The 23,307-nt window shown below is 33.5% G+C and overlaps 3 protein-coding genes across 16 annotated transcripts in view; 2 read left to right on the plus strand and 1 right to left on the minus strand.

Moving 5' to 3' along the window:
• The window catches only part of LOC143153434 (uncharacterized), a 120,383-nt gene extending 113,509 nt beyond the window's left edge, over positions 1-6,874 (plus strand). For all 6 annotated transcript variants that reach the window (XM_076324607.1, XM_076324609.1, XM_076324611.1 and 3 more), the window contains 2 exons: positions 1,328-1,857; positions 3,965-6,874. In XM_076324607.1, the coding sequence (XP_076180722.1) occupies positions 1,328-1,857; positions 3,965-6,872 (3,438 nt within the window). In that variant the 3' untranslated portion in view covers positions 6,873-6,874. The remainder of the gene's footprint in view (positions 1-1,327; positions 1,858-3,964) is intronic.
• Positions 6,875-10,690: 3,816 nt separating this feature from the next.
• Opa1 (Opa1 mitochondrial dynamin like GTPase) lies at positions 10,691-18,687 on the plus strand. Of its 8 annotated transcripts, XR_012993815.1 has the most exons (19): positions 10,691-10,990; positions 11,258-11,501; positions 11,588-11,723; positions 11,819-11,950; positions 12,841-12,885; positions 13,657-13,743; positions 13,828-13,985; positions 14,071-14,234; positions 14,295-14,559; positions 14,674-14,865; positions 14,972-15,156; positions 15,233-15,394; positions 15,512-15,699; positions 15,769-15,983; positions 16,070-16,327; positions 16,412-16,612; positions 16,734-16,938; positions 17,011-17,354; positions 17,433-18,687. XR_012993815.1 is itself a non-coding variant. In XM_076324665.1 (18 exons), exons 1-18 carry the CDS (start codon positions 10,962-10,964, stop codon positions 17,073-17,075), a joined length of 2,931 nt encoding a protein of 976 aa, XP_076180780.1. In that variant the 5' UTR covers positions 10,691-10,961; the 3' UTR covers positions 17,076-18,687. The 8 variants fall into 8 exon arrangements, 7 of the variants coding, with proteins under 7 accessions (XP_076180780.1, XP_076180783.1, XP_076180781.1 ...); XM_076324665.1 differs by having other exon boundaries at positions 17,011-18,687; XM_076324668.1 differs by lacking the exon at positions 13,657-13,743 and having other exon boundaries at positions 17,011-18,687.
• Positions 15,753-23,134, minus strand: LOC143153453 (transmembrane protein 184C). Of its 2 annotated transcripts, none has more exons than XM_076324700.1 (8): positions 22,969-23,134; positions 22,722-22,898; positions 22,160-22,468; positions 20,740-20,776; positions 20,377-20,654; positions 20,085-20,291; positions 19,786-20,001; positions 15,753-19,643 (listed from the first exon to the last, which is right to left on the minus strand). In XM_076324700.1, the coding sequence occupies exons 3-8, from the start codon at positions 22,405-22,407 to the stop codon at positions 19,352-19,354; spliced, it is 1,278 nt and encodes a 425-aa protein (XP_076180815.1). In that variant the 5' UTR covers positions 22,408-22,468; positions 22,722-22,898; positions 22,969-23,134; the 3' UTR covers positions 15,753-19,351. The 2 variants fall into 2 exon arrangements, with proteins under 2 accessions (XP_076180815.1, XP_076180814.1); XM_076324699.1 differs by having other exon boundaries at positions 22,555-22,898.
• Between the last annotated feature and the right edge of the window lie 173 nt (positions 23,135-23,307).

The following is a 23,307-nucleotide window of genomic DNA, read 5'->3' on the forward strand; positions in this document are numbered from 1 at the left end:
CGAAGAAATATCAATTCAAAAATATACAACGATTCAATATATCAAAGAAGATTAATTATATTTGGACAAAGAACACTGTAATTACATTACAAACTTCGTATGGCACTTTACTATCAAGCAGATTCAACAAAGAGAACAAAAGTCTTCAAATAAAATTCCATTTACTTACAATCATTCTGAAACGGATTTAAACTATTATTTAAATATTCCAGAATTAAAGATTCTGTAACAATATGGATTACACCCTTACATGGAATTCCAGGAAGGGAATACTCTATACATTATTGTGGTAATGTTTGCAGGACCTATGAACCAGCTTTATACAGACAATGTCTCTCAGTATGCATGCAAAAGGTAGTTTTCTCATTCCTTCGACATTTCTTAGTGTGTACGGTAGTTATGACATTTGTCTGCCATTCGGACAATTTTTAGTGTTTGTCAGATAAAATTGTTCGATGACAATTACGAGTAACCAAGGCTGGGCATTACTAAACAATTCTAATCACTTTCTCCTGAAACTTATAGTAAAAAATGCATTCTCTCTGTGACTAGTTTCAGACATTTTATAATTTATTAATTATTCTTTCTACGCATTCCATCGATTCTTTTCAAATGATTAAAACTTTCTTTCTTTTTTTAGTAGAAAAGAATGTTCAGCTTGGCATTACTAACCAACCTCGTTCATTTAACATTACACTCACCAGGATAAAAGGGTTTCTGGTCCGATTAGTCCGTAAAAAAAAGAAAAAAAAAAAAATGAATTTTTCCTTGAAATTTCTTTGTTCGGCAAATTTTCACGATGAAATTTTGCTGTCCGAAAATCCGATTCAATCCGTTAACACGTACCTGAAAATACCTCGAGTCGTTGTAAACGATAATATTACGTATTACAAAGTGGTCCATTATAATTCAAAACGCATGCCTCTACCACAACGGTGAACTCGATGCTTGTAGAATTTCACCTCGAATTTTTACCTTTCGACAATCACACCGACTAGTTCAATCCAATTCCTTTGCATCACGCAAAACGATTATCAAAGATTAAAAATAGTTAAATATCCTCCTCCGTGACCAGGCATTTTCGTTACATTCTACCCCGAGTAGAAGGTTTAAACAATTTAAAAGCATTCTACACTGGTTAGCGAAAGGAACGATCGCTCGATCCAATAATCCCTAAAATAGCAACCTCCGATCTCTTTTAGTTCCATGAATCTCGAATGGTCCACTTTGTGCATTCACGGCAAATGTAATTCTAAGGTGGTCAGGTTTTCATTTCAAGACACGTCAACTCGAAACGATCGATGTTCACGGTTTGAACTCGTTTCAGTTACTGGGCGAGGAGATGTACAGCACCAGAGAAAGGGATTACCCAAAACGAGGAGGTCGGAACCTAAGAAGCGAGCAATCGAGCAGGTCAGCCAGCCCGGACATGTCCAGAGCTGACAATCTCGGATACGAGGACAGCCTGGATGTCGCGTTCGAGCACAACAACAAACTACGGGACAAGATCCAACAGCGTATGAGGGAAAGCGAAAGCCTGATAGCGAACACTTTTGGACAGAAGAGCAGCAACGAGATGATGATCGGTGACGAACGTCCATCCAAGAACAATGAACAGGAGATACTGAGGAACACTTACAATCATTTGCAAGACCAGGGACCCCTGTCGGGTGGAAATCTATCGAACGGTGGTTACAACGACGACGTGCATCTGAAAAACGTCCAGGGACAGCAGAGCACCGGAAAGATGAGTCTGGATTCACCTGGATTTAAAAGCAAAATGAACTCAGCGTTGGGTGGTTTGTTGGATAAAGCTTTGTCCAACTTACTGCACAGCAATGGAAAGCACGATCACAAGTGAGTGATTTACTCGTTGCTAGTATAGTCGTATTTTATCAATTGATCCTCTTTTTAGGAGTGTCTTTGAAGAGTATCCTTTAGGAGTATCTTTTAGGAGTATCACTACTCTTGGTGATCTTTCGTAGATTCGTGAACGTTTCAAACTCGCGAAATGCTAGAATCCTTTCAGATTGGATTTTCGATAGATATCCAAGAACTGTCGCGAAAGTTTTTGCAAAGGTTCAGAAGAATTTAGCGGATTAGAAGGCTCGTAGAATCGCAGTCAGCGAAAGTTCCAAAGAAGTCTGAACTTGGTTCTTTTGACGTATACCGCGAAGTTACTTCTCCATAGAAATTTCTTTAAACGTGTATTAAATATCTTTGGGTGCTTCGAGTAGATCTCGAGAAGAAATCTTCACGAGTTTCTTACTTTCGAATTATTTAAAAAATACTAACCGTCGGTGCATCCGACTATCGAAATTAAAAACCGAACTGACCCCAACTTTGAATGGTTTCGATAGACTGATCAATTTCGAGCCATCTAAAAATCATTTCACGCTCATTGACAAGTTGTTCCCTACAACTTCAGTCTGATCACTGAATTCTTCGATGTACGAATACCTCCACCTGCGAAAAATACAATTTACACGGCTAGATCAAATCTCGAATAACTAGTTTTTCATTTTCACACCTGTTGATTGCACCCTTATTCGACTGCACCGTGATTCCTTGTTTCTGTTCAGTCAGTCGATACACCGCTACTGGTATCGCGCAACCCTTTCAAAAATTGACGAATATTCCGCCAAATCCGTATTTTGTTTGCCAACAAACTCCACATTGAGCTTCCTCGGCCTCCAAACTATAGAATCGCTTCTATCGTCTTCAGAAAATTCGATCCCAATTAATAAACGTCTAAATCTATTTTCAGTTCCTTGGATTTCAAGGTTTTTAGATCTCTACCACTAAAGATTCTAAATCCTAAAATTTGTCTTTAGAAAATTCGATTGCAATTAATAAACGTCTAAACCTATTTTTAGTTCCTTGGATTTCAAGATCTTTAAATCTCTATCAACGAAGATTCTAAATCTCAAAATTCGTCTTCGGAAAATTCAATATCAATTAGACGCATAAACGTCTAAATCTATTTTTAGTTCCTTGGATTTCAAGGTCTTTAGATTTGTACCAGTAAAGATTCTAAATCCCAAAATTCCGCTAACGAGCTTCGAAGATTCCATTCACGAGACCACGACTCCTAAAATTTGTAAACTTTCGTCAGGTTTCTGACCCGACCAAGCAACAATCCAACACTATTCGCGACACAGATCACTGTAAATAAGAAGCGAAGCTAATAACTCTAATATCGTTAAACGGTTTCCTATTCGTTCGTGTTGTGTATTGATCTGAACCCGTCACTCCACCCACACACGACAGGATAACTCCGCGTAATTGTGGCGAGAATATACGTTCTGACGTTCGTTATTTGCCCAAACAGCAATCCAGTCACGATGGAAATGCTAGCGGGTGAAACGTTTCTCTCGTATATTGCTAGACTAGTCTAGCAATTTGCAACCCCTGAACGGAAATGTAGAACAATAAATATGTACCAGGTGGCTGTAAATCCATTACCATGTGTACACGTTAACGCTGAATGCTTTTCATCGGTAATACATTAAATAAGATTCAAAAACGAAACAGGAAATAGAAATACTTATTTCATTGCAATAATTTTCATGGATCGTTTACGGTCCCTGTACGAGGCGGTAGAATAGGAAACTTAAGTTTCAAAATAGAGAAAATGATAGACAAATAGTCAGAAAGTGAAGCAGACGTAACTACTCGAATACTTAGTTAATTTATTTATATATAATAATAATAATTTATACTTAGTTAAAGGTATCTTTTGAAACAGTATGTTTGTTCAATCGACTTGTTGCACGGAATAAAATGAATATAAAAGTTTCGTAAAGTTTCAACGAACAATACGTATTACGAATTCACAATCAAGGTCTTTGATTGACCTCGCCCGACCAGTCGAGGATTAAATCATTTTTCGTTATATATCCTCTTCGAATCGAGGAACTGTATAATTTATACCAATTGTACAACGTAATAATTCTGTTCACAGTGGGTCAACACCGATGAAAGTCTTAGCAGAATTAGCATGTGCACGAGCGCCAACGTCCACGGCCAGCGATCCAACGTCTCAGCCGGATGTTCAAGCCGCGAAAACCTCCTCACCGGACAAGGACTCGGTCCAAGAACCAAGCCCATTGATCGTCCCCAAAGAACAACAGAAAAAGATCAGGAACCCGATCAAGGAGCTGTTCGAGAAAAAGAAGGAGATGAACGAGAGGAAACAGCAAGAGAAATCGAAGACCGAGGCTGCGCTTCGTGAGTTGAACGTGCACAGGCAACGCAAGACGAAAAAGTCCAAGAAACATCAGGATTTCCCTCTGATCCGTCGCAGCGAGCACGGAGGCCTTGTTGAGAGGAAGAAGCGTCGCGATGGCTTCGAACGCAAGGAGGAGTTCGTATCGGACAGAATAAAGGACGTTTACGATTTCGACGAAGAGGAGAGTCAAATGGAGCCAAATCTGGGCAGCGTGATGTCCTACAGAAGCAGACCGGGCTACGAGGTGAGCTGTCTAAGGACCAAAGAAGTCGACGTAGCCGGATTGATGTCAAAAGCCATCGGCGACAGTCTGGAGAATGGGAAGACCGGTGATGCGTTGAGTACCAGACTCGAATCGATGATTGACCGTAAGTTCAAGGAGTTGGAGAAATTCGCACCAAAGACCAAAGGCGCGTTGAAATCCTTCCAGAGCGAGGAACAACAGGGACAGGTTACCGGACCTATGGACGACTTCGTTGAGAGAAAGCAATCGCGACTGAAACGTCCCGTGGAGCAGAACATTAAACACTCGAAGCTGAAGAAACGTAGCAAAAACTCGAAGAAGAGGCCCAGGAACGCGTGGTACGAGAACGACAGCTCGGACGAGTACAGAACCGCGGTGAAGACCGAGGGGGTTGGTGTTGGTATCTCGAAGAGCCAGAGAACTTGTTCTAAAGGTAAACAGAACATATTCGCGGAGCTGTACACCTCGTCCGAGAGCGAGTTCGATGACGAGGACGTGGATTACGAGGCGAAGAGGCAACGAAAAGCGAAAAAGTGCGCGAAGAAGGTCACAGAGTTGGAAAACGTTAAACAGAACCAGGAACTGATCACTAAGTACTGTTCGGAAAATGATGATCGCGTGGACGAATGGGAGGACCAGGATTTAAAGAACGATGTTAATAAAAACGACTGCGACAATAAGAAGTCCGAGTCGGAGATGTCGGATCAACCTCTGGTCATCGACGAAAGGAAGGACTTGGACGAACAGAGGAACAGCGATGACGAAACTGAGAATCAATACGAAGGAAACTTCGCGTTGGATGATTTGTACAGGGAAGATAGTTCCGTTGCCGAGTCGGATCTTGAGGAGCCGACCGTTACAGAATCTCAAACTGTTCTAAACGAATGTAAAGCCGATAACACGAGTTTGCCGCAAGAGAAGATCGATTGCAAAACGGACTACATGCAAGACGATGAGTTAATTCCGCTGGAAGAAGCATTGAATCTTTTGGATCAAGCTGACACCGATCTAGGAATGAAATATGACGATGTGAACAAAGACGCGAAACCTGTGGAAGATATTGAGACAGTTGCACCGACGGAATTCACGAACAAAACGTTCGATCCGGTTGAAGAATCGACAGAGAAGTGTCCCAGTCCTGTGGAAGAACAGGAAGAAGAGGAGCCAGACGATGATATCCTCACATTACCAGAGAAATTGTCAACCAATGAAAAACCGCAGAAAGAGTCTGACAATCTTCCGCTTCATGTATTCCTGAGCAGAAAGGTACAAGAGTCGAAGAAGAGAAAAGAACAGCAATTGAGAAAAATGCAAGAGGAACAGGAAAGGATTCTTATGGATTTTCAACCGACCAGAAGACAGAGAAAGTGCGCAATTGGCAAGCAGGGACTGCTGGCAGAAATAAGCAGTTCGGATGAGGAAACGAGTCCAAGAGACAGTAGGAAGACCAACGAAAAGCTGGATCACGAGAAACCCCGTAAACAGAAACGGGAATCGAAGGAAAAACGTAAAGAGAGGTACATAGAGAAGAAACACGAACAAATGATAGCCAAGGAACAGAAAGCCATAGAAGAGGAGATTCTGCGGGAGCTCGGGAAGAAGAAAGAATCACTTGCGCAAAATTCTGTAGACGCACAGATAGAATTCAACGGTACAGAAGTACCAGAAAGCGCGGAATTACCGGATGACAAAACTGTCCAGGAACAAGCACAGAAGAGGAAGCATCAGACAAAGGAGAAGCAAAAGAAATTAAACAAGGTGGAGGAAGATGTTTGCGTTAAGAAAAACAACGATGGTCTGAACGACCTAGAGAACGACTGCAACAAATCCGCCGCACATCTAGAGAGCAACCATGAGAACGAGAACAACCAAGAGTCTTCTGGGAAACAGAAGAAACATTCAAAGTCTCCAACGAAACCGAAGAAAAATCCAAAAGGGGATGCAAAAGTCTCAACCACGAGTAAGAAGTCCAAAAATCCAACGGCCGACAAGTTCAAAAATCGAACAGACTCAAAGGGGTCGAAAGACAAAGAACGCAGATCTTCCAGCGGTAAACGAGATTCCGATGACGAGGAGTTGAAGACAACAAAATCTTGGAACAAAGTCGAGGAAGGAGTTGGAGTGGCGATCGGTCGACGAAAACGTGCTGCTGCCAATCAGTTATATTATTGGTCCAGTTCGAGTGACGAAGAGGAGATGCTCGAGGTAGTTCCTGCAGTCGAGGAGGAGGAAGACGACCGTCAAGAACAACACGGCTGGATCGTCGGTGATTCTCACAAGAGAATGATAACCATGCTCGCCATGGAGAAGCAGCTAAAGGAAAAACGACGGAGAAGCGAAGATGAGTTCGAGCCCGGCAAGGCGAAGAGCAAAAAGCACAGAAACAGCACTTCTTGATACGTGTTTCATGATTAGACTCGTTGAAGTAACTAGAGACCGTTGAGCAACGTATTACTAATTCTTTAAGGCCAGGGGAACATGACTCGTTCGTTAGTGATTCACAAAGAACAATGATTACAATACTTGAAATGGAAAAAACCTCTGATATGTATCTCATTACTGAGTTTCTTGAGATAACCAGGAACACGCTGAGGGTGTACAAAGTTCCTTTATTAAAATCAGAAATAACATGGCTGGCTCTTCTAGAATATGAACAATAGCATAAAAACTGCAATTCTTGATACGTGTTTTATATGAAAGTTCAATTAAGCAGTTGGGAACAACTGAAGAATATACTGTTCTTCTTCATAGGTCAGAAATATGACTGGATTATCAATGATTCTCAAACAAGAATAATAATGACACTCACGAAGGAAGAATATTGCTTGAAAAAATGAAGAAACAGAAAGAAAAGAAACAGGGACTTTTTATATACATTTCAAGATTATAGTTTTACTGCAGTGTGTAGAAATACTCAGAAGAATACATTGATTTGTTTTTGTAAAATCAGGACTGGATTTCTTGACACATGCATGCCAGGACTACAGTTAAAATAAATAGAAGAGAGACTTTTCTAAACAAAAGTAGCATAACTAGGTCTTTTGATACTAGTCTTAGGTTTGTGGAGGTGAACAGAGAAATTAGGTTCATTGAAGCAGATGAGTCCGTTGCTGGCTGCAACAGGAGTCTGAATCATCAACTTTTGCTAAGTAGCAAACAACAATGGAACAGTTTGTAATCAGTTAGTGTCTGTAATGTTTATGATTAGAATCGGAACAGTTAGGGGAACTATATTGTAGAGGCCAGAGCAATTTGTTAATAGATTTCTTCATGTTCGTTTTCAAGTATACGACATGAAGCGATCGCATTAAAGCATTCGCGTGAATTTAGTTCTCTTTTTTTTTTCATATTCCTTGATTCATGGCAGATGATCTTAGTTGTAGAAACGCGACGCTTAAATTGTTACAATCAACGCTTATTTGTTCTATCGAATGATGAACAAAATGTGACGTACTGCCAAGGATAAATTCAATACCTTTCGTTTATACATTGTTGCTGTGCGTCTGGAACAAGTAGACACGTCGTGAGGTTCATTTTTATAAAACGAAACCGAGGCAACAGAGTTGCGTTATGAAATGGCAACCTGTACATAGCAGCTTGGCGTTAAAAATAAAGAGCAAACTCTTATTATGTTAAGGATATAATGATTCCAAGCTCTTATAAATACTATAAATATAATCTAACATTAGACTGAATGTGAGAAATAGCGAAAATTAAAACAAATGGAAAAAATGTATGAAAAAGAGCACCTTTAGACAATACCTAGGACATTTGTAACATTTTAGTTAACGTAGCGGATCTTCAAAATTACAAAAAAAAAGAAACAAAAAGAACGAAAGGAAAACATGTTGCGGTGTACAAAACAGAAAAACAAAGAGAACAGGTGATAACGGCTGATTTTAACTCTTGAAGGACGATGTAAAACTGGGGTCCAATCGAGTAACGCGCTTTCGCCGGCTTTTTTTGTGATTCGTACATATCGCGAAATTGAAAAATAAAACTGTTGGTTATATCATGACCGACAAGTTTTCCTTGTAAGCGCCAGAATCGAAATCCATTTTCGAGAAGCTGCTTAACGTATCATTGACCATTCAATGCAAAGCCTCTTGTTTCTGTTTGATGCGTTCGAATTCCTAGATCTCATGTCGCATCATCAAGAAGCCTGATGATTGCAATGTATTTAAGGATGAAGCTTATGATAAACGCAAGGAGAAGAAACAGAAACTTTCCTTTCGTATGCCTAGTTGATGCACATAATTCTAAGTACGATAGATTTTCATATGATATATACACACATATATATATGTATATGTATATGTATATGTATATGTATATGTATATGTATATGTATATGTATATGTATATGTATATGTATATGTATATGTATATGTATATGTATATGTATATATATAACGATTTATGTGTGTGTGTGTGTATATGTATATATGTATACATATATATACATGTGTATATATATATATATATATATATATATATGTGTATATGTATGTGTGTATATATATATATATATGTATATGTATATATATATATATATATGTATATGTATATGTATATATATGCACATATAAATATATAAATAAATGAATAAAGATATATATATAAATATGAATATAAATACGAGAGGATAATTGAATGTATAACAGAAATGATTAAAAAAAACATAGACTTTAATGTAAATGTACTGCCATAATCATATTATTATATACGAAAGCCTATGCGAATAGTTATTAATATTATTCCTGTAAAGATGAACAACCAGAACAACAGCGATGAAAAAGAATGTTTAGCACAAAAACTAGACAACAATCCGATGTACATAGAGCATATTTTCAATGTGTCTGGAAAAGTATGTTTTGTAATATAAGGATTGCAAAGGAAAATAAAATCATTAAAGAATCACTCCTGATGGTACATGTTATAGAATGAATGAGGAACCTTGCTTGTGAGACTCGTTTCTTTAAAGAGGCGAATTGTAGAATTTTATACATTATTCTGCGTTGTAATGTGTATGTACAGGGTATCTCAAAGTTGTGGTACATGGAATAGCTTTGATGTAGCAAATTTAAAGTGAACTTAAATAAATCTGAATTGATCAGAGTCCTCTTCTTGAAAGTAATTATAGTCAACGCTAGATAGAAATGAAAAAAACTTGTTAATACATACATATATATACATACTATTAAAAACAAAAAGAAAAGTTGCTAAAGTTATTTGTTAAAATCCCTTTTATAATAGTAATATACTATAAATATTTTATATCCATGTCATACCAATGTACATTGGATAGACATTTTTATTTTAGAATGTTAAATTTTTGTTTTATTTATTTCTTTAAATTTGAAGATATTACTTGTTATTTTTTTCTAAGACAATATACAAAATTTAATATAACGTATTGTTAATGAGCTATTTCAAGCATTAATTAACTTCTATCATCAGCTATTTTTCACAAAAGTCAAAATTAAATGCATGCATTTAATAAATATGAATAATTTTATTTACACGTAACTTATATGAAACTTGGTATGTGCCTTATTAAAATATTTTATTACTTAGTTAAATTGATATGCTGAAATTGTCTTTCAAAAAAACAAGAACAGATTTTTAAAAAAAATAAGAGGCAAAAACAATGATAAATTATTAAATAGAAACTTAAATAATCACAAGTTTTAATAATTTAACACAATCTTGCGAACTGTTCACTTACCTAGATAAAGATAAGCTCGTTGTCAATTAACTTTATAGTTAAATTCATAGAAGGTTTAACAGTTATGAATTAAAGCCTTAAAATTTCTTGCAATATTGAATCTTTGTCGTTTTTCTTTATCAATTTTTAATTAACATTTGCCAAATAATCAACTTTCAGCATAAATAAATGCAAAATTTTAATATATTTGAATAATTTTTATAACAAATTCAAATTTAACTGGTATATATGTCACGCAAGTGATTATTGTGATCGCTATAGGTCAACTTTGAATCCTAATTTTAAACCACCGAAATGCGGGAAATAAGCTAAATGTACATGAGAACGCATTTGTGATTTCTACATTCATAAATGAGGTAAATCCTATTTTAATTGTGCCAAACAAGTCTTTTAAATACAATAAACATTAAAAACGTACTTTTACTAATACTAGATATCTAAAATTATAAACCAAGTATTCCGATTGCTGCAACACGATTGGCCGAATCTAGAACCAAGTCATTCAATTCGCAGCCATAGAACATTAAATACTTCTACGCATGTGCTTCGTAAAATAGTTCTCCCGTTTTGCAATGCTCGTGAGCATCGTTAAAAGAGATCGAGCCGCGAAACGATGAATTGTTAATTTAAACTCCATAGTCCATTTGATTTTGTACAAGTTTTACATCTTGGGTTTGATATATTACATGTATATCACCGAGAAAACTATATTTTAATAATCATTTTCTATACTTCACTGCTGAACAGTATTCCATAAGATGAAACAAATTCTTTGTGGCAAAATAGGGTAAAACTATTAAAATTATTAAAACGTCACACTTAAATAAAAGGAAAAATTTAATTTCTGAATTATTTACGATCTATATTAAGTTTAATGACTTTTACTGTCTGTTTATGTGCTAAGTTTTACAACTTTTAGGTTATATTCCAACACTAGTTCAAATCTATAAAACTCTTATTTGCTTCAAAAGAAATTATATTGAATCAATATACATATGCTTGCTCCATTTGCATATATTCTTTTGTGAAGTATTGAGCATTCTTTTCTTTTCAGAGACAGTATTCTACTGGTCTCAATGAAGTCTCGATATCCACTGTCCATTGCTAGTACAAGAAACATAACATCTGGTAGAATGACCAGAGTTTATCAACCATTATTATCATCACCACATATACATTATTTTGGAAATCCTAATCGCACATATGTAATGCTTGTTGGAAAAGTTTTAAAAGGAGCATTAAGAGTTCGATATCTTTTATTGGGTAGTGCGCTTGGTGGTGGAATGACATTACAAAAGGTAACAATAATAATGTTACTTAAAAATATGTAGGTAATTTGATATATATAAGATGCATCTTTATATTCTTTTTCTTCTTTTTTAAGAAATACGAACAATGGAAAGAAATTCTTCCTGATATGAGCTGGTTAAATGATTATTTTCCTAAAGAAAGTGTATGGCAAGATTTTCGTCAAACATTAATGACAATTACGAATAACATGAGTGATCAAATACAGATTGGTAAGTATCTGAACTTACAAGAATATTTAAGTATGTACATAAATACATAAGATAAACAAAAATTGGAGGCATAAAAAATGGACAAACGTAAACAGATCCACGTATGAAACAGTATGGGGAAACTAAATATAAAGAATATAAACTGTGGTTTAATCAAAGATTGAATGATGCTATAAAAGCAGCAGAAGTTGACCAAAATAAACCAGATGTGGACAGTTCTCCTAATCGTGAGTTAAATATAGCATTTTTTTTTTTCATTTTTATACCATTGCATGTTGAAAATCCTACCTTTGATGTTATTGTTATGTTTCTCTAAGTTGTTTAATTTGCTTAACATTTTTTTCTCAAACATTTACCAATTATTATTATGATTTTTCTCTATACTTTAACTGCAATATTTGCACTATTATATTAATGGTTTAACTACAACAATATATAGCATTATAATTTAAATTCATGTATAATTTTTGTACACTGTCACAATTGGATTAATAATTATCTTTTATAACAACATGGAAAAGATATTTTAGTTACTATCCAATAAAGAAAAATTTAATTCTTACTGAATGTGTACCCTATTATTACATAATTAATCTCATTTAAAAAAAATGGTAATTTACAGTAATATCTATTGCAAAAAGAATAATGAGGAAATGTCTTAATTTTAACTTCTGTATTTAATCAAATGTATTGATGCTTCAATTAGTTTTATTTTCAATGTGTAAATACTATGGTGAGATATATATTTAGTGCAACAAATTTTCAATGTGAACAACACATATAAAAGATACATAATCTTCATATTAAATTTTATATTTTAATGTATTCATCGTAAAAATAATAATTAAAGTTACAAACTTTTACATAATTTATAATAGTATTTATTTTATTGTAACATATAAGTGCCTTCAATTTCTTAATAATACAATGAGAATATTTTAAATGACGTCCTACTCATAGATTAGTAAAACTAATAAAATTAGCATGCTGTAATATATTTCATATAGATATATCAATTTGTAGCACTTGAGAACACAAAGATCATTCAGTTGTATATCAAACAAAATTCCATTGCATATTTATTTAGAAATATTTCACTATGGTCTGTTCTGTTCAGGTATATTTGATGCGTTCTCAGCAATAATAAAGCAACTTTATTCAGGTGTGTAAAAAATTCGAAATTATCTGTATTTCACTGTCTGACCATTCAGCATTTTTTTTTTTTGTAAATAAATTTAAAATAGATTTCATTCATGTAATAATTCTAATACATTCAGAAAAAAGAAATTAACATTTATGTTTTCTATTATTTGAGTAAATATGAAAGTATTAAATTTAAATACTGAATGGGACAGACCCGTTTATTCTTTTCTTTCTCATTAATTTTTTATATTATTTTTATCAAAATCAAGATTATTCTTGAATTCCTAGCATAGTTTAAATGTAATATATTATATATTATTTTATTACAAGTATTGAATGATTATGTTTCATAACTGCTTTATATTACATTAATGTTAACACTTTGCACATTTTTGCACATGTGACTATTTAAATTTCTGCAAAATTAAGTAATTATTACCATTGTTTGAATATATCAAGTAACCTATTTTTACGGTTTTTGATATGCAATTCCTAATAAAACAATCACTATAAATGAACAAAATTTGATTTCTCTAATACCTACATAACAGTTTATTAAATTAAACTAAAATTTATACATTGCTCTACCCTACTTAACATTTGGGTTTCAAAATGCTCATCCATAAAAGACTAAGCTAAATTTAAATAGAAATCATGTTTTACAAATATTATTATAATTGCTCAATAGCATTTATAAATCTCTTTTTTAATCAGCAAAGTGTTATTAATTACCAGCTTTCTTGCTAGTTGTCCTAATACATTATTGAGATTTAAATATCTTCCCAATCAGAAACAAAGGACCAACTATTGAACAGAACAGTAGTATTTGCCCGACCATTAATTAATGATAATGTTGAAGAGGAACGTAAGAAAGCTCGTATGTACATGTTAGTGTATTGTAATCTATTTTTTTGAAGTTTTTGAAACTTACAATTATACATGTTGTTTTTATGTTTTAAAGAAAAATCACAAGAAAGAGTAAACACTATGCAGGAAGAAATAATGCAAGTACAATTAAAATATCAACGTGAACTCGAAAGATTAGAGAGAGAAAATAAAGAGCTCCGAAAAAGCATGCTTCTAATTGGGAAACAAAAACTAAGCAACAAAAAAATAAAAGTAATTAAACCATAATGTATATTTTTGATGTACTATACAAAATTTGACATGTGTTTCATAATTCTGTAATGAAACATTTTTTTAGAAATCTTTAATCGACATGTACAGTGATGTTCTAGATGAACTTAGTGATTATGATAGTGCCTATTCTACGACTGATCATTTACCAAGGGTAGTAGTTGTTGGTGATCAGAGTTCTGGTAAAACATCTGTACTAGAAATGATTGCAGAGGCAAGGATATTTCCAAGGTAACCTAACACATTTTATTTTGAAAGGTATCAATAAAAATCATGATAATTTTATTTTAGAGGTGGTGGCGAAATGATGACAAGAGCTCCAGTTAAAGTCACTTTAAGCGAAGGTCCCTATCATATAGCTCAATTTAAAGACAGTTCTAGAGAATTCGATTTGACAAAAGAATCAGAATTAGCTGAACTCAGACGTGAAGTTGAGTTACGAATGAAAAACAGTTTAAAAAATGGGAAAACAGTCAGTCAGGATGTAATTTCAATGACAGTAAAAGGGCCGGGCCTTCAGCGTATGGTTTTAGTTGATTTGCCTGGTATAATTAGTGTAAGAGGATCATTTGAACAAAAAATAATTAAAAAATACATATTTGATTTCAAATATTTGTATTAATTCTATTTTTTGAGAAAAAGTTTAGAATTTATAAAATTTTTGCAACAGACAGTTACAATTGACATGGCGAAAGATACTCGAGATGCAATTCAACAAATGTCTCGGCAATATATGAGCAATCCTAATGCGATCATTCTTTGCATCCAAGATGGATCTGTAGATGCTGAAAGAAGTAATGTAACAGACCTTGTGGCACAAATGGATCCCACTGGCAAACGAACTATTTTTGTTTTAACAAAGGTATAATGAAGCTAAAGTAAAAGTTTAATTTTTTTTAAATTTTAGTCCTTGTAAGAAAAGTTTTAGATTTAAATTGATTAATTTTATAGTACATTAATATTAATAGGCAGATCTGGCAGAGCAAAATTTGACCAAGCCTGAACGACTTCGCAAAATATTGTCTGGTAAATTATTCCCAATGAAAGCGTTAGGTTATTTTGCTGTCGTCACTGGTCGTGGTAGACAGAATGATAGTATACAAATGATCAAAGATTACGAAGAAAATTTTTTCAGAAATTCGAAGCTCTTCAAGTATGTAATCATGTTCAGTCACGTAAATATATAGTAAATCTTTACCTATTTCACCATTTTAATTACTTTTGATCAGAAATGATTTAGCCGTGTCCAGTCAAGTTACTACAAAAAATCTCAGCCTTGCGGTTGCAGAATGCTTTTGGAAAATGGTTCGTGAAACTGTCGAGCAGCAAGCAGATGCTTTCAAAGCAACTAGATTTAATCTTGAAACAGAATGGAAAAATAATTTCCCAAGGTGAACAATTCAGTCGTAAATCATTAACAAAAGTTTTTCAAACGAGTTCACATTGAAGTAAAATTATATTACATTTCATTTAAATTAAGGAAATTTTTATGTCTACGTTTTTTGTAGATTGAGGGAATTAGATAGAGATGAACTCTTTGAGAAAGCACGAGGAGAGATACTAGACGAAGTTGTGAACTTGTCCCAAGTTTCACCGAAAAGATGGGAGGAATTGTTGATGGTCAGAATTTGGGACAAAGTTAGTGGGCATGTGTTCGAGAATATCTATTTGCCCGCTGCTCAAAGTGGAGATCCTGGTATATGAATTACACGACAATGTCACGAAATACCTTATGCACGTGAACAATAATACTTTTTCAATTCAGGTACATTTAATACGACTGTTGACATAAAACTTCGACAGTGGGCAGAACAACAATTACCAATTCAGAGCGTTGAAACTGGCTGGGAATGTTTACAGCAAGAGTTTCTTAACTTTATAAATCAAGCAAAACTGAAACCCCATCACGACGATATTTTTGATAATTTAAAAAATGCAGTCATTCACGAGGCGATGCAACGACATTCCTGGGAAGAGAAAGTAAATTCATTGAGCAGTCTGCATCTTACTATTCGCGCTCTATTGAATAAATATATATATATATATACATACATAAATATTTCCAGGCGTCTCAAGTATTACGTGTTATTCAACTTAATACTTTGGAAGACAGAAATGTGACCGATAAACGGGACTGGGATCAGGCAGTACGTTTCACAGAAACCTCTATCATGGATAAACTGAAAACTACCGAAAAAATTTTAAGCCAAATGCTAGGCCCTGGTCGAATAGAACAATGGTTTTATTGGCGGAATCAAACTAAAGAGCAACAAAATAACAGAGTAGTGAAAAATGAGTTGAATAAAATTTTGAATTCGGATAAAGTAAGAGGAGGAAGTGAAAATTTTTAATTATTTACTATTTTAGTTTGATTTTAGATTTAAAGTATTGGTATCTTGTGTTGACAGAAACGCGGTCCCATTCTGACGCAAGACGAACTCACAATGATTAAACAAAACTTGCAACATACTGGTCTAGAAATTGATAATGAATGTATTCATGAAGTTTGGCATCCTGTTTATAGAAAATTCTTCCTACAGCAAAGTTTGACCAGGGCATACGATTGCAAAAAAGGATATTATTTATATGATGCTGGGCATGAGATTGAAGTATGCGAAATAAGAATTAATTAAAAACAAGTTCTTTAATTTTTTTTCTTCTAATATGCTGTTAAATAATACATTTTAATGGTTTTTTTGTTTTTTTGACTTTTTTAAATTTGAAATGCAGGCGGAGTGTCACGATATTGTCCTGTTTTGGAGGATTCAACAAATGTTGAAAGTTACTGCGAACGCACTTCGACAACAAATCATGAATCGCGAAGCCCGTAGGTTAGACAACGAAATTAAGGAAGTGTTGGAAGATTATAGTCAAGATTCCAATGTCAAGCAGACGTTGCTAACGGGTAGACGAATCACATTAGCAGAAGAAATTAGTGAGTTTTTTAAATATTGTGGCTCAAATAAAATTAAAGTTTAGATAATATTACACTTATCTTTTATTTCAGAACGCGTTAAACAAATTCAAGAGAAGCTTGAGGATTTCATTCAAGCTCTAAAGAAAGAAAAATGAAACAAATAAGCGAAGGATGTAGATACTTTAAGCCAGAGGTGCATAATATGTGATAAACAACACAATGGCCCTGGTGGCTGAGGTGTTAATGCTTAGATATTATTTTTCTCATTTCTGAGCGACGAACCAGACATTACTCAATCGTCAATTTTTATAAGAAACTATAATTGAAAGACACAGTTTGACATACAAAATCGCGGTTCGATTTTTAATATCTATATTTCATGAACTGCATGTTTGGCAACAATATTATTAGCGTGCGAGATTGATCATACCAAAGCAAGTAACTTAAAATTTCAGATACTACTTCATATATACATTGAATAATGCACATATATAATAAGCCATTGATTGTAGATATAAAATAAAAAAATGTATTTAATTCTTATACACGTTTCACATGAGTAGGAAGATAATGGTCTTCTTGTATGTACGTCTACGTATATAGAACGGATGGAACAAACTAGCGTTATTGTGTGGACAGGAAAATGGTATAAATAAACGGATGGAATATACATAGTAAGTGTTCTTAAACGCTTTTTAGATGTATAATATGTACTGAAAATTTCTTAAAGCACTTTTCAATGAAACTAAAGTATATTATAAGAGCGAAATATTTGTATGAGAAAATAAAACTGGTCGTCCTAATTTGTTGAATAAAATAAATACAAACATAAATTGAGGAAACTTGACGAATATTGATACGGAGCAATATTGACGAATACGTTTATGGAGACATATTTTATCTTTATAGACATGGTTTAAAAGTTCCTTTTATTGTATAATCTTTGCTCGCCCAGGAAGTTTGTCACTGACGCTCAATAAATTCGCTTGAGTACTTATTAAATTGAGATATGCTTTTGTACAAAAGTGATAGAGATTATTAAAATACGCAATCAGTATCTACGATTCTGCTCACGGTACGTTAAGTTCTATAACGTATTTTAGTGAAATTTATTCATATTATTCATCAATTCATATTAACAGATAACTAATGGTTGCAAATATTTACAAAGTTACAAACAACATGGTAGGAACATATTAAAAATATTGTTCTTTTCTTTGAGGTTTAATTGACGATATAAATCACTAGATCAGCCAAAAAAAAACTACAGTGTTTCTAATCCGTTCGTAATTCTGTAAATACTAATTCTGACATAAAATATACCCTATCTTTGGTCCAAACATCTGATAAAATATTTAAAGTGTGCACGCTTCCGCACAAATCTTGTATATAAATTCGCAATACCCGTTAGCGTTCGTAAATTTTTATTGACTAAATAAGACAATTTTGTAAAAATTATCGGCTAATTTGAAAATACATCAAATAAAATGTTTGCATCAAATGTCTCTCTGTAATAATTAACACCACTTATGTACGAAAAGTATGTCAATATAATGTAAACCTATGTGTTAGTGTGAGTTAACGCATCAACGACACATGGCGAAAATTTTCATTTTAAATGGTTTATCCATTATCCATGGTTAAAAATGTGAGCTCAATTTTCGCTAGCCGTCGGTGTATTAAAGTCGTATATGTTGAGTATTTTTCCTTGCATGTATTTTATATCCAACGCAACTAATATAAAATTAAACAACGATATACATTTGGCAGGAATGTTTTATCTCTTTTTCCTCATTATTTACGGTATACTCGATGTTAGAGTTGGGCAGAATTCTATTTGATTGAGAAATAGTATAAGACATAATAAATAACAAACAATAGTGTTTAGATAAGTACCGTGAAATTTATCCGAATCTTTACACGAATGAAAATTGATTATAGAACTAATGCCTAACTCTGTTCAACACGAATGGAGAGAAGTGTGTTGTGCACTTCTAGGGTCGATAACCAGCAATAAATAGCGCAACACGTTTATAAATAGGACTGTACCGATATATTGTTCTAAGTATAAACATTTTATATACAATTATTTGGTAGTACAACATTGGTAACTTGAGACGCGATGATTTAGCCGCAAATCAAGAGGAAAAAAGCGTTTTCGTAAAACTGGACGAGGTAAACGACACTTTATTAGTGACGTGGTGTTGTATCAAATCCTTAATTCATATTGATGTGTCGCGTTGTCTCCCAGAATGAGTGTATCGTTACAAACGGGACAATGAGAATTTGTACAGTACAGGGAGAATGCTCGTTGCAAAATTAGACTTCTGCTTAAAGGTATAATGCTAGCTATACAGAGTAATATTGACCAAGTTGTCCCAGACAAAATAGTCTTGTTCAATGCTCTCAATTTAGACTTACTATCACTAAGTTACGTTTTTACCGTGTTTCTGGTATCCTGCATATCTGGAATTAGGTCGACGGAACCGGCCACACCGTCGTTTTGCCCAATTTCCGCTGTATTGTATCCACAAAGGGAACCCGAGGGCGCGCTTTTGGCCGTGATCACCAATGCTTCAGGAAGGAGAGACGTACGTTCTGTCGCGCTTCCCCAGGCTTGTTGATAAGCACTGCGACCACGTATCCTACGACTCAACGACGATCCTACTACACCTAGATGTTCTTTTATATCATTGTGTACGTCAGAAACGTCCCACATAGCTCTGCAAATAATACAATAAAGATACTACATAAATACAAAAATTCTTTTACTAAATAACTAATTGATATTTAAAATGAGAATAAATACATAGAGTATCGATCAAAAAATGCAACTTTTTAACTGTGCATAAAACTTTCAATTACCTGAATGCATCCCACCATGCTTGTCCTTGCGCTAAATTTACAAAAGGTTTGTAAGTAAAACTATAATGATGAGCCACTGCTGCCAAAAACATTTCAATACAAATTAGGAAATCCTGCAACTTTGATGATATATTTCTGATATCCTCCACATCACTTGTATTAAAGATACTTGATATGACATTGAAGTATACTAACAATGCAATAATTACACCTTGACTGTAAAATAAAGAAATGATATTACACATAAGTCTCATATACAAATTAACGCAAATTAACAGATTATGCTTGTGCAAACTTACAAGAAAGAGAAGAAGACAACTGCTTTAATGCATAAGAACTTGCCGATTGGTTTCATAGGTTTTAAAGCTTCTGCATTGGCACGATAGAAAAGCACCAGACAATACATGGCGACAAATTGCGATAAGTTATTTACAGCAATCATATATGGAAAAGCGACATCTGTTCTAAATTGACCTTCTCCATATACTCCATTAAGTTCACAAATACTAAAAATATTTAAAATTTAGAAAAATATTTGTATATTCTTTTATTATTATATCAAACTCTACAGATTCCACACACAACACTTACAATGATATTAAAGTTGATATAGGCCTAACAGCAGTATATTGCAATATTCCATGTTTGCACATATGTACAAATTCTCTTCCCATCTCCCAGTCAGGCAAACAACACAAAGGGAACATGTGATGTACTTGAGGAGATAGTTCAAGTCTATGTTCTAACTGACGATCTTCATCCAAGTAGGCCAATAAATACATCATAAAATTGTATATTACATATGCTTCATAGCACTCCCTCAAACTATCCACGTATATACTGCCTTCAGGATAAACCAGACCAAGCCACTGAATAAGTACAAACAACATTATATACAAAACAGACAAAATATATCATTGTATAATTGAAACAAACTTAGAGGTGTACACGTACAGCATTTACTGCATAAATTGGTACCATCCATAATATCCTAAAATGAACAAAGAAATTTAATTAATTACAATCAATTGATTTAAAATTGATATTTTTACATATCTATTCTTTTTTTAGTCACTTAAGTTGTAAAAGTAATTAAGTAAATATATTTTATTTTGATTCAGCAGATGGACAAAAAACTTCTAACTTTCTTTATTTCATGTTTATTTATAACTATTACAGAATTTATAAAACATGCACAAATTTAAAACCTTGAGAAACTTTGTATACTTGGACAGCTTAGAGTAAGAAAATTGTGTAAGGATTAATTAAAAAGTAAATTTTAACATATTTTTGTTTATGTACAATGTACAGTTACTCCAAATTTTATAAACGTTTGTAAGATATAATGAAGAATGATGTGGTATTATTTACTATTAGAGGTTTATATTTTACTTAATTAAACCTTATTTATTTAACTTCCTAATATCATCCTAATTTGGATGCACAATGTTTTAGTTACTTCTTTAATGATGAATATAACATATGTGCTTATAATTAAGTGTATAGTACTATGTATTATTATGTAACCAGGATTTTGGTACATTTTACGTATGAAAAAGAATCAATTAATTTTTAATTGAAATTTTCTTATATAATTGAAGAAGAACTCACTAGAAAAAAAGAGGTAGCTCTACCTTTCATAATCAACAGAGATTATTTAGATTGTACCTCATTAGATATGCTTTTATAAGTATTGCAGGCATGCAGATATTTACTTTATGATATATTATGTACAATGTTTACCTGTTGTTATCTACCTATAAAGATTTTAACGATGCAAAGTTATGATGTAAGTATTATACAAATATGGAAAAAAAATGAATGTACTAGGAAAATTTCTCCTTAAAAATGTTCACCTTACAAATGTGTAGAAACAAAATTTAATTAGACCATCTTTCTAACCTTTTTTAATTCTAATGTACATATTTTATTATTAGTTAGTTACTTTATTAGTAACTTCTGTCTGTCAAAGACATGTAATTTCACAAATTGAAAATCTTTCACTATGTTCAATTTATATTAAATATTATAAGTGTAAAACTGGAGCCACTTCAACTTTGCCATGGCCATTTGAAACAGCACAAAGATTAGTCATATAATAATATTTGCTGTCTAATAAAGCAAGAAAATTAGGATATATATATAATTAAACAATATTATACAAAATGAGAAACATAAAATAAGAAAACTCTTAAATTTAACTTTTTTGCTATTCTAAATTTTGTCTTTTATCATTGTTTATTTTTAAACTACTGAGGATATCTATATTTTTTTTTATTATCTGTACAATGCCCTGATCACTTAAGCTATTTTAGGTCCTTGAAATCAACAATTTTATTTTGAAAATAGACTTAATAAATAATCATTGACTTACCTTATTATATACTTTTGCAGCTTAGGTTGTGTATAACATATCATATGTTGTACAATTTCATAGAAAGCTATGGGCAGTGCCAGCAACACAAATGCACCACCCACGAGAGCTTCTTGATCATGCTTTTCGAAACCATTCTTAATAGAATTCGCCAATAGAATAGGTACGACAATTACAATGAGTAGCGCGTAGAGACACGTTAAAACTGGTAAAATCCATAGCCTCCAGCGGCGACAAAATGAAGCCATCACTTCGAAGAATTCGAAAGGTAGTATCACATAATTTTCTAAATAGTCTATGTTGAAATTCCTATAAGCACAAACAATACTTTGTTACGAAACAATTTCTCAGTCACATCGCGCGTGCATGAATCGTCTGTTTAGGTTATGACAAACCTAGCTAAAGTTTCTGGTCTCGGTGGGTTTAAACAACGGTCTCATTGAATATGCACAGTACGATTCCTTACTTGACGAGCTCGTTTCACAACGCTTAACGTAGCAATGCCATCGACATCGTAAACATAATAAATGGCATAACAAGGTATTAAAAAAGTCATAACAACCTTGTCGTACACGATGAATTGACGACGAGTCAGCTGACGATGACAGTACGAAAAGGGGAAACTTCCTCTTGAACCCCGTGTCTTCAATTATGCGTCCGGTAGCCGTACGAGTATCAAGTTCAATTTGTTTGCATCAATTGAAACTTGTTTAAATCACTAAAATGCTTCTTTCAATTTCTGAAATACAATGCAAATAAAGTAGTATTTTATTACAATTAAAATATCTGAGACTTAGAAATAAAGTAACCTTTTTACTCTATACTACTTGAAAATTGAGTTTTAGTCAACTCTAATTAAAAGGCCATTGAAAAAACTACTTAAAATATGTAGTACACTATACGCGACAGTGCAAAACTACATCAGTATAGACGCTATTTTGACATTTGCGACATTTACGTATCGTACAGCATTAAACCCGGAAGTGTTCTTCGTCGTTTGACAAGCGAAGAGGCGAATTCGACTCTTGCAAAAAACGAATCTTTCAATGTCATTTAAATTAAAAAGCTGAAAAAAATATTCGTATTGTAGATCGCGCAATATATTTGCGAAAGCAAGAAAGAATTGAATGTATCCAATTATAACGATA

The sequence above is a fragment of the Ptiloglossa arizonensis genome, chromosome 12 (genome assembly GCF_051014685.1).
Source record: "Ptiloglossa arizonensis isolate GNS036 chromosome 12, iyPtiAriz1_principal, whole genome shotgun sequence".
NCBI classification, from domain to species: Eukaryota; Metazoa; Arthropoda; class Insecta; order Hymenoptera; family Colletidae; genus Ptiloglossa; species Ptiloglossa arizonensis.